This window comes from Mauremys reevesii, linkage group 7, assembly GCF_016161935.1.
Source record: "Mauremys reevesii isolate NIE-2019 linkage group 7, ASM1616193v1, whole genome shotgun sequence".
Taxonomy (NCBI): domain Eukaryota; kingdom Metazoa; phylum Chordata; order Testudines; family Geoemydidae; genus Mauremys; species Mauremys reevesii.
In genome coordinates, this window is record NC_052629.1 from 39707785 (window position 1) to 39719993 (window position 12209).

At 46.0% G+C, this 12209-nt stretch overlaps 1 protein-coding gene across 5 annotated transcripts in view; it reads right to left on the reverse strand.

Annotated features, from left to right (window-relative positions):
• TYSND1 (trypsin like peroxisomal matrix peptidase 1) overlaps nt 1–6929 on the reverse strand; it is a 27138-nt gene extending 20209 nt beyond the window's left edge. For 4 of the 5 annotated variants that reach the window (XM_039547492.1, XM_039547493.1, XM_039547494.1 and 1 more), the window contains exons 1-4: nt 5372–6929; nt 3780–3812; nt 3069–3199; nt 1693–1878 (exon numbers count right to left, since the gene is read on the reverse strand). In XM_039547492.1, the coding sequence (XP_039403426.1) occupies nt 1693–1878; nt 3069–3199; nt 3780–3812; nt 5372–6534 (1513 nt within the window). In that variant the 5' untranslated portion in view covers nt 6535–6929. The remainder of the gene's footprint in view (nt 1–1692; nt 1879–3068; nt 3200–3779; nt 3813–5371) is intronic. The other variant, XM_039547495.1, reaches the window with a different exon arrangement.
• Between the last annotated feature and the right edge of the window lie 5280 nt (nt 6930–12209).

A 12209-nucleotide genomic window follows, 5' to 3' on the forward strand; every position in this document is an offset into this window, starting at 1 on the left:
ACTCTCTGGTAGCTTAAGAAGTTAAGCACTAAAAACATGCCTCCATACAATGGATAGATTGCAGGACCTAGACAGAAACAGAACATGTCCTTTGCTACTTTGTATCAAGCACAGACAACCTTATTCCCCAAATCTGGGCCAACAGTGCAAAGAAAGAAAGGCCAGAGTAAGATTTCAAACTCCAAAATACAAAGAGGGATAAATAATAATGCTTAGCATTTAAATAGCTATTTACATCTGCACCATCTGAGAGAACTTTGCAAAGGTGGACAGGTATTTTAACTTAGCATAAATGCTACACATATTAATCAACAGCAGAACTGGGGACAGAGCCCAGTTCTTATAAGTCTGAGTGTAGTGTTCTCATAAGAAGCTTGCCATTCCGAAGAGGACATAACTGAGGGAAAATAGTGTTATGTTTTCTAGCTTCCAAAAGGGAATTGCTAACACAAAAAGGATACAAGTACTGAACCATGCCCTTGACCTAATACACACTTGCTACTGATAAAATAGTCACACTAAAGAATCAGGTATCCCACAGCAGTAACAATTTGCTATTGAGTTGTGTGGTTATAACAGTATACAGGGAAGGATCTCCTAGCTCCTTCTCATTGCACAGAACATGCCGTCAGCACTTCAGACAGCCCTGCAAGACCCTTTCTGAAGGACTCTACACTGATTAAACTTGATATATATAAAAAAAACCTGATTCCCCCCCCCCCCTTTGTGGGGAGACTGACTGGCAATTTTAGGCCCCATTCCAGCAAGGCACTTCAGTACTTGATGTAAGTAGTCCTATGCAACAGAAGTATTCAAATGCTTATAGTTAAGCACGTGCTTTGCTAGATTGCAACCTCGGGACGTGGCGGATGAGAGGAATGGTTATGTAGTCCAGCTTAGTGCAGGCTGGATACATGCAGTTCTTCCAGCACAACTCTACTAGCGTTCCCCAGTCCTGGCTTGGAACTTCAGTAGCTATTCCAGCCTTGGACAGTCCCCTGCCCCCACCTACTCTGAAAATGCAGTGAAAATGTCCTATGCAAGCTCTTTCATTAAAGGCTACTAAGTGTATTGAACTGTATAATTTGAGATATGCACAAAGAGATAACAGGAGACCCCCAAAAATCTTTTTCCTGGTTACCAGAGCCAGGATTTCAACTATGTTTTCAACGGAGTGTATTAACTTGCTTAGGCCCTTGATAAAAAAGGTTTCAGCTAGTCACAATGAAAGGGGAGTATCAAGTTCAAGTGACAAAGTATTCATCTAGTGGGTAAAACAAGACTGGGAATCAGGAGCCCCAGATTCTATTCCTACCTCTGGTGAGTGTCTGTGTGACTTGCATGACAATCTGTATCTCAGTCCTCCCGTTGGAAAGAAGGAAATAATCTCACACTAGATATGCACTGTGAGGGTTAATTTTTGTGACATATTCTGAAGTCCTAAAATGGAAAGCATTACAGAAGCTTCGAGTATCATCCCCTCATCCTACCTTTTCTGTGATGGTGGCCATTTAACAATGTGTATAATCTTTGTAAAAGAAAAAAGCTCTCTCCTGAACGGGGAGGTCAGGGGAACAGAGAAAGCACCTAACAGCAGCCAGCCATGATGATTCATTACATGACTGGCCATTCCCTTCATTTGGGGTGGGGTGAGGGGAAGGGAGATGAACTGAGATGAAGCATATTATTTACCAAGGAGCTTTCCGCTGTTTGTAGAGAAAAGGGCCCCCCCACTTGAGCCACCATGAATCGCACAGGTTGTCTGAAGCATCACTGGCTTCTCATCCACCGTGATCACAGCTGACAAGATTCCTGATGTCACTGATGGGCCGCAGCTCTGTCCGAACACACCAAAGCCAACAACACTCACTTCTTCTCCTGCATGGAGGAGACAAACAGCAGCAAGAATCAGGTGGTTCAGGGGAGGGGAGGTAAATAAAAGGGTGAAGTCATGTAGTAAATAAGCAGCAGGAGTGGATGAGCTCTTAGACAAGCGTTACATGTAATGGAAGAAGTCAGGAAAAAGGGAATGCAGAATATGATCTGGAAGTAGAATGTCTGTTGTCTAATGAGGTGTCAGCCATACTTGAAGAGTCACTGGTGAAAATTTTCCAAGAGCACAAATGGCAATTAGGTGCTTAACTGCCATCTGTACCTTTGAAAAACTCCCCTACCAGCCACAGTAGGGACATCTGTAGTTCTTATTTTCTGTCCAGTTTTGTAACTGTCCTAGATCCCATTTTATTATTCTTCTGTTCATGTTTGTTTTCACAGTTTATTCCAGATTGCTGCGTTAACATTATACTATCGATTGCTTTCAGTAGTATACAGCACATCACCATGCTGTGGACAAGACACGAAAGTTTTCACTGCCCTGCAGATGTAAAACTGATCCCTACACTAAACTATAAGAATGTGCTCCCCACAACTTCTATTGTTTACTGTCCTTCAGCCAGCTTTCAGGTCACGTGACAGCATACATATCCAAGCTAAAAGTGGATGCAAACATTTGATATGGTATCTTAACAAATCTTTAGTGAAGATCAAGTATGTCACATCTGTGTTCTCTTCCTCTGCTTTGCACTTTACAGGGCTTGAACCCAGTAACATAATGACTGCATGTGCGGATGCAGCACAGTATGCTTAGTGATAGCACTCACAGGTTTGGACACCGGAAAGTGTTTTCCTTGGAGGGAATGCTAGCCAGGCCACTAACTTTAAAACATAACCCCAGTCTTTTGATCTGTCACTTGACCAGCCAAATAAGAAGGGACATTTGTTAAATATCTTACTCTGCAAGATGGCAAGCACCACCTCTTCCTATCATTGAATGAAGGTGTCAAGTGCAGCACTTCCCTTAGTACTGTAGTACAAGACTTGGCCTTGGGTGCAACTGCAAGTCCTGGTCACGCAAACCCCTGTTCTAAAGGTAAGCATAACCAGACAGCTCTTTGAGCTTTCACTTCTCCAGCTGAGGATTCAGGCCCTTGGAGTTTGAGTTACCAGTCGGACATCCAATCTATGACCAGTGAAGCTACAAGCAGGACAGTAAATAGAAGAATAGTTACCTGCACCAAACTTGGTAGCTAAAACAGGTTTTGCAAAACACAGTAAGCTTTCTTCTAGTTCTACCACTGCTATGTCATAGGGAGAATCATCGTTTGTAGTAAACACCACTTTCCCTTTAAGGACACAGCCCCTAGGAGCAAATACAAACAGAGTTTTTCTGAAAATGATAGTTTTGGAAAGGAATACAGACTCCAAAACTAGTAAGATGTTGTACATCAGGTTCAGGCCTCCAAATTAACTGACTTCATCCATTTTGTGGCAAAGTTCACTCGCAAGGAAGCAGGATTTAACTCTTCAACACTTATCGGTGTCACACAATCCCAAGAAATCCTCATATACCAATATGGTGTAGGTAAAACAAAGCTGGTCCAAGCAGATTAAATGCCCCACGTGTGACACATCCCATCACCTCAGCAATCCATGTGGTCTCTTATTTGTCCCAGTACTACATCCTGCAGGGTCCGACTGTCTCCTGCCCAGTGCCCTCAGTTCTGAGCTGAGCTCCAGATTCTTTTACTGCTACTGCCTCAGCTCCCCTTTAGAAGTGCTGAGGCAGTCCCCAGTATCCCTTGCACTGGTTATCAGGTGGGACGCAATTGCATTAGGTTGCACTGAAAATAGTAAAGCTCTTTTGAAGGCAACAGGGAAGGGATCGTTTTAAACCACCTGACAAAGTGTCCTTAGATCCAGCACCCTGGAATGTCACCTACCTGAGACTGCACCCCAGATGCATGAAGAAACATCTAGAACAGGAAGCAGGGGAAGGAATGCATCACTCAACGGGATAAGACATAAAATTCACCTTAGAGTCACACTAGCAGAGAGTCTGCCTTCTTGGATTAGAAAAATAAGACACAAAAAAGGGATCTTAAGAATGCCATCTACAATAGGTATGACCATGAGGTAGGGATCTGGAATGGAAACTCTTCAGAGCGAACCTCTGATCTTGGACTGACTCCCAGACACCTGTTAATAGTCCAAGCAGCGATCACTATTACTGACATACTGACTACAACAGGAGCTTGATTCAGGACAGTCACTTTTGTACAGACATTCTAGATAACTTCACTTTCTCTACCACAGGGGGCCTGCAGAAGTTCTCTTGTAGTTTTGAGGATTGCAGCCTCATTCTTCCCTACATCTGAGTTTGACTCCCCTCAAACTGCACCTCTAGGCAGTTTCCCCTACTGGCCAGCTATGCTACTCCCAAGTTGGGTGTTGGAGGTACTAGAGAGGCACAGGAGATGCTTAGAGCCCTGCAAATCTGTGGATAACCACGAACATGGTCCGCAGATCAGATGCGGATACAAATTTTGTATCTGTGCAGGGTTATAGAGACGCTCACTCTTTCAGTAGCACTCTGCCTGGGGGCCATGAATAAAGTATTAGCTAGTGAGTCTTCAATTCTGAACCTTCCCACTGCTGCAGTCCCAAAGTGCACTTCTTAACTTCCTCTTAATCCAAAGTGCTTTTAGTTAAAGAGCTTTGGCAACAAGTTGTTTACAGAATACTGAAGTTTCCCCAGGTTAATACATGGCTTCTTTGGTTAGTTCATAGCATACTGTGCAAGTTGTGTCTTGCACTGCTTGGTATATAGTGTAATTGTTTTACGTGTAAAGCCAAGTGGATTTTTGAATATAGTATCCCTTCACACATTAGGCTAAAATATGTGATCAGGTGAGAACCATGTTGATAAACACCAGGGACAGACTGACAGTAATTTTAATTCATAGAACATATTTGACCTCTGGAAAACGTATAAAAGGGATGCAGAGAATAGTGATATAAGTGTTTGATACCTTATCAAATGCAGAGGTTGCCAAGCTAATTTGCAGCAGCCTCATCAGCAAAGTGCAGAGGCCTCAGATGACCATCACATCTGGTCAAAGGGTGTCTGTCTTTGGCACATCCAAATGTGGGATCCTCTCATTGGCCCCAGCTTTGAAGGCTGTCTGCACACTGACCCTGGCCCATACTGTATAGGTTCAGAAAGGGCCACGAATAGCATGGCAAATCAATGTTGGGTATATGCGTGGTTGGGTCGGTTAGTGTTTGATATGGCACACACTGGCCATTTCACACTTATTATCCAGAACTGCCAGGTTGCTCAAATATTTGGATGGCAGTGTTTGTTAGGAGATGCAGAAGAGTTTTATTAGAAACTTCAAAGCAGTAATTTAAGGAAGAGGCTATAGGCTGCAGTGTATGGCACTTCGCAGATTAATGCATTATCGCATTAATTGCATTGTCCTACTTACTGACTATTAAACAAAGTCAAACAAAAACAAGAATCAAGACTTACTTTTCAGGGCTGGGCTGTACCCTTACACAGACATCCGAGGCATCATTTACCACATGTCGACAGGTCAACACTAGCCTTGAATTGACCAGCACGCCAGATCCCCAGACTTGACCACACTCCACCAACACCACAGCAGACAGGAGATACTGTGCAGGACCAGGGCTGACTGCCATCTTCCCAACAGGCTTAGCAACCAATTGCACATGAGGCCACCGGGTTTTCATAGAACTTCTAGACCCAACCCAGGCACTCCTGACATTCTCCAGAATATGGCCAACTGAACAAACCAACGTCAATCCAACCCATTCATTGGCCTTCCAACAAAGTGGAGCCACAATTATTCCAACCAGATTAAAACCATCTTCAGAGCACGCAAAGACCCCTCCTCCTTCAGTGCCAGGCAAGCAACGAGCATCAGTCAGAATAAGGACATTGCCTTTTCCAGCTAGGTTACTCACTATCCCTTTACTAAGCGTGTTAATGAAAATGTCTGGGCAAAATGAACCAAAAGGGGAACCACAGGCAAATAGCATGTCACCTTTCCTCAATGACTCAGCCAGCACACAGCTCACTTGAGCTATACCAGGTGAGCTGAGGTCTGGGATTTCCAGCAAGGCAAACCAATGCAGATAGCGCAAATCATCCAAGAGTGCCCCATGCTCCTGCTCATCTTCACTCCTACAGAAATGCCACTGCTCAGCCCTGGTGAAGACTTTGGAGAAAGTGTCCTGGAACTCTGGGCAGGGCACCATCATAAGGAGCTTGGCCTCATGCTGCCTGAGGGTGCCAGGAGATCCCTGTTGGTTTGAAAGGGGATTGAACCCCAGAGCTGGGCTGCAGGCCCCTAAATCTTTACCCAACACACCCTTACCATTCCCTTTGCTTCTACTTTCTGCAGCCCAGAGAACCTGAATCTGAAGATCTGGGGAGAAGCTGTTCGCCAGCAGGACACTGCACTGGGACCAGTTGCCTTGCTTTGCTGCTATCACCTCCTCCAAGAGGAAAGGAGAGAAGATGGCTCCATGGCACAACACAATCCCTGGACTCTGGCTCAAGATGATCCCACTACAGCTCCAGGATCCCTGGGCTGGGGTCCCCACGGAATTCCCACATGCGCTGGAAGCACTAATGACGCAGCAAGCCCTGTCCCGAGACAGCACCATTATCTCAGTCCCAGGCTTGGCCACTGAAGCTGCCTGCAAGGACTAGACCCCTCCCCGCACCGGAGGGTGCAAGGCAGAGATGGAAGGAGTAACCGCAGCCTCCCCTGCAGAGGCGCGGGTGGCGTGTGCGTGGGACAGGGCGCTGGGGAGGTCACCAGGCAGCAACAGCGCCCGCTACGAGCGGAGATGGGCCCGCCGGAGGGGCGGCGTGGGGGCTACACAGACGCGACAGCCCCGCCTGCGTGGGGAGAGGAGCTAGACGCGCCACAGCGGGGGCGCTGCGGGAGCAGGTACCAGAGCCCCAGGCGCAGGGACTGTCCGGGCCGCGCGCCCCGGGGGCTCGCGCAGGGCAGGCTGGCTGCGGCACGAGAGCCAGGACCGCGGCAGCCCTCCCCAGTCACCTCGGGGTGGGGGTAGCGCCCACCCTGCAGACCCGCGGCCGCAGAGCGAACGCGCCAGCCTCGTTAGCTCCGCCCTCTGCCCACGTGAGCCCCAAAGGTTTCATTTTATTGGCCGCCCTGTCCGCGAGCCAGCGGGGATTGGTCGGCGTGACTCAGGCTCCTACGCGGCGGGTGGCTGCTCCGGGCCTAACTCTGCGCCGGGCCCGGGCGAGCGCATTTGCGGGCCCTGCGTGGGGCGGGGCGGGGCGGGGCGAGTGTCCGCGGGAGGCCGCCCCTGGCGGCGCGCTGCCTGCTGGGAGCCGGCAGAGCCGTTCGCCGGCGGCTCAGGGCCGCGCCTGTCCCCGCATTGCAACGTGGCACCTCGCTCCGCCTCCACGGGGCGCCGAGCTGGGCGGACCTCAGGCCGCGGGCAGCTGGAGGCCGCGAATTGCCAGCGAGGGGCGAGGACCGCGTGATACAAGGGGAGCCAGGTGCGGGCTGCGGTTGAGAGCCCGGCTCCCCGTGCCACGCAGCAGCCCGCAGGGGGCCAGGGACAGAGCTCTGTGAAGGCGGAAAGCTTGTGTCTTCCACCAACAGACCACGGGCCAATAAAATACCACCTCACACTCCTCGGCTGCCTGGGCCTTCGTGTGATCCACAGACACATCCCACCCATGCCAAAGTCTTAGCAAGATTCTGACCTCAACAATCTCCTGTGGCATTGAGTTCCAGTCTAATCCAGGGGTCCCCAACGCAGTGCCAGTGGGTACCATGGCGCCTGCCGGGGCATCTAAGTGTGCCCGCGTACTGGCCAGCAGAAATGCCGCCTAGAAGCAGCGTCATCCAGAGGCGTCGCCACTGAAATGCGGCCGATTTTTAGCAGCAACGCCTCTAGATGATGCTGTTTCTTGGCAGCATTTTGGCAGCGATGCCTATTGATGTTGCCACTTGGCAGCATTTCGGCAGATGCTCATCCACCACCACGGTCCTCCGTGGCTCATCGTCTGGCGCCCGCCAGACAAAAAAGGTTGGGGACCGCTGGTACTGCATGTTCCTTTTGTCAGGTTTACTTTTCCCACTTTTTGTTTTTATTGGTTGGTGCCTTGTTTTTGCATCCTGAGGGTAAAATTTCCTCTTTTAAAAAGCTGCTGAAAATATTTCCTTCTAGGGAAGGTGTACCAGATGGATTGACTCCTAACATATGCAGTAAGGATAAAGACCCTGATCCTGCAAACACTTAAGGGAAAGAAGTTAAGTGGGTAGGTCAGCAGACTGATATTTTGTGACCTTTAAATAGTCAATGTTTTGCATGTTATACTGAGTGGGCAAGTCAGTATTCCACCCTGGCCCCAGGGCCTGCCAGGGATATTAGTTAGCGGCTCCTTCATGGAGCCATGATCACAGGTGTGTATTTGCTTAGCACAGTTCACCCCCATCCCCAACACCTGTTCCATCTCCAGCATGAGGGGGACCCTGGTGGCACATATCTACCTCAAGTGAACCAGGTTGCAGCCCCTTTTCTGGTTTTTACACAACCTTCTCATTCAGTTCTGGCTGAACTTTTCCTCATACTTTTACTTATGCACACCCCATGAAGTCATGAGACCTCCTTGTCAGCCTCCTGCTGGCGCTGGCAAGGTGGCCATCTATTCCACTAGGAGGAGGATGGTGGATGGCAAGGTGCTCAGTGACCGTGGGGCATATTTCTGCTCCTCTCTTGGTTCACATATCTGTGAAGAGTTGCTTCAGACCACCTCCACTGGCTCCATAGGGACCTTTGAGGAGCAGTGGGTGCTGTCCAGGGATCTCTCTTAGGTGACCCCTTCTGGATCCCTTATTTTGAACCTTTGACTATCACTCCTGATGCACTTTGTCATTAGTTGCCCCCGACCTTGCCTGAGCCCTGGGTTCAGTAGCTCTGCCCCTTAGGCTGGGGGAGAGGCCCCCCAGAACTCAGTAGGTACACCTCGCACACAACTTGAAAAATTTACTAAACACCTTAGTAACCAGAGGATTAAACTGATGAGGGGTCCCTCCTCCAGAGTAACACTCAAGTGGAATAACCAAGCCCCTGGCCCACCCAAAAACTACAGCAAGCAGTAGCTGAACAATGATTATTGATGGGGGAGGAGATTAATGCAGTCTCAGTTACTGAAGAGTGTTGATATTGCTAGAATCATGGAGGAGCATTGAATAAATACTGGTCACATTCTTTCAGGAAGTGATGTTATTTCCCTCTTTTCCATCCCTTTCTATCCTAATAAAGAGCTCTGCTCCTACCTTGGTGCATGAAACCCAGTGAACATGTTTCTCTCGCTATTCTTAGCATACTTCATATAATATTTCAAGGGCTAGAATTAGAGTTCTAGTCTAAAAATATACCAGACTACAGCATTTTAAAAGTCTTGAAGATGCTTGCTATTGAGAGTGTATTTGAGGCAGTCACATTGTTTGCCATTACAAAGGCTTCCCTGCACTGGATTTTTGTGCCTGTGCATGCAGCTACACCAGTGTAAGTCTCTGTGTAAACACAGAACCAGTATGACTTGACTAGCCTTCAAACCAGGTAATATGCACCAGTGTAAGTAATTTTATACCAATGCAGTGGGTGTAGGCTAGGGGTTTTCACTAGTGAGGTGGACGAAAATAGCATAACCAGGCCCCAAGCATTAATTCCCACTAATCCAGAAGAGCTTGCTTTTTATCATATTACTGTGGGATTCTCAACCACTGCTGCCTCTTCTAAAAGTTAGAATAAATGTTAGGGAATTGTTAGTACATGACACTTGTAGTAGGGAAGCTTTTTGTAAGATCTTGAGCTGTGAAACCTTTAAAAGTCTCAGCACAGACTAAAGCATACGGTTATTGCTATCTCCAGAGCAAGACCACCCAGACATTTTCAATCCAATACAGAACATAGAGGCAGAGGTCTTACTACGCTGCCAGTTTTTCCCCGTACAACACAATCTGCAAGTTTCCTTTTGTATTCACCATCTTGCCAAGCCTCCCTTGAGAAGCCACAGTGTAACAGAGCTCTTGCTTAGCCAGGAGTCAGCTTGCAACCTGAGTTCACAGGTGAAACCAAGATGGGAATAAATCAGACCCAAATCTCTTGAACATGTCACTAGATAACTGCATTTTCTTTTTATTTCATTTTAAAATGCCTTGAGAACATTAGTCTAACATATTACTTGATCAGGACTTAATAAAAAACCTGGATTATTTTAATGTTTCAGTGAGAGAGAAAAAACCTAGAAGACACCAAGACTGAAAGTTAGCAAGTTAGAAGGAATGCACATCGTCTATCTTCTGGGTAGAGCACTAAGTGAAGGGAGAGCAGTAAAATTATGAGAATCCATTCACTTTCTTCCTCTTCACCAATAATTAGCCTTCCATAGGCAGAATTTATGGTCTGGCAAAACTAGATAAAGAGGTTGTTGTTTACAAAAACACATTCAAATGTATTTATACAAGTCTACATACATTGAGGGATGTAAACCCCACATGAAAAGAATTTGCATAATAAGAGGAATAGAAGTAGGAGAAATAAAGTCAAGCAAACCTATCTTGCAATTAATCTCAAAGGAAGTGGAAGCCACACTGCCTGGCCTATTTAAAAGTAGATGACTAAATACAAATACTGAACAACCTGTACTATCAAAAAGATGGAGTAGGAGCAGTAGTAGATATTTTCCATACCTGATTCACTTATTTACATTGCCTTCATTTTACATTGGTGAAGTCTCACTAAGTCAGGGAATTTTTTAATAAATATATTTAAGACAGGAAACTGGTGAATTTTACTGCTCATGAGAGTGACAGACTAATATCAGAGTCATGTACAATACAGACAGGTTCTGTATAAGCTACCAACAGAGATCTGGTATTGCACCACAATTCTCACACAGTTTGTTAGTCCAATCGTGACCATTTGTGCAACTGTTTTGCACCATGTACACTGTACCTTTGAATCATTTCACTGGCCTATGCTTTTTCTAACCCATCCTCTTCCCCATTCTTTGTTTTCATTTCGCTTTCTAAGCTTCATTCTTAAGAGGTCCTTTTGTCTCATACTCATCTTTGTGCCTTTTTGAACCACGGCCACACTTCAAGCATCCTTCCAGTGGAGAATGCATCTTCTCCTATAAGACCTTTACAAAGCCATCATAACTGACCTCCCAGTAGCACTGTTCCAGCCAGGTTTGAATGATTACCTAATTTGTTTAGAGTTAAAACGTAAGCTCCAACATCCTCATTTGCATTCTGTTGCATCTGAAGAAGTGAGGTTTTTTACCCAAAGCTTATGCCCAAATAAATCTGTCTTTAAGGTGCCGCCGGACTCCTTGTTGATTCTGTAAAGTGTTATTTACATCTGACATCCTTTAATGATTTGAGCCTAGATATTCCCATCTGATTTTCTCACCTTTGGACTGGCAAGAGCCTTGTGCACTAGGATTCCTATTCCCTAATGTGACTTTCACATCAGTTTACCAAAGTCTTCAGTTTTTCCATTCTCCACATTCCCACAAAGTTTTATAATCCCACATGCAGTCTTCCTCACCATTTATATAGAGAATGCCAGAACCCAATCATCCAGTCTGGACTTTATTTTTTTTAATTAAAAAACTTTAATAAAATGCTCTGGATACAGATGAACTTCCTTTGCAAAAATTTGCATGATTTCACTTTTCCAGGAATAATAGAGTAAGTGCTTTGCTAAAAGACTGAAGAATTATCTAGATACACTAACACTATCTGTACCCAAATTTCTGAAATATATATTAAACTTTACACCAATACATTTCAGGGAACAATATTTATCTACAGGTGCACAGATCAGATGAGTGTTATTTACTGTTGTTCCCTTTCTCCAGTGGTGGGCACACCACTTTCACAGAAAGCTTTGCTATGTAAGGGTACTAACTTTCTAAATAGTTTCTAAACACTAAGAATAGAACGGCAGCACACAGTTACAGATAAATCAGAGTTGCCAGGTCTTATGTTGATCAGTAGGAGCTAGCCCAAAATCAACCATTCATATTCATGAGCCAAGTATAAGTTGACCCTAGATTCTGATGGTAACATTGCAGTGTTTTTGACTGAGCAACAAAATCAGCCGTCTTCAGCTGGTTAGTGGAATCACTGTAGTGAAGGCCAAGTTCATGACAGTGTCTTCGCACCAAATTAATGAACACTCTAACCTTGATGTTAGTTTTTGAACAAGATTGAAAGACACTTCATTCAAACCCTTTAAACGTGTGTGAAGTGATAAGCACACCTCATAGAGGCCTCATT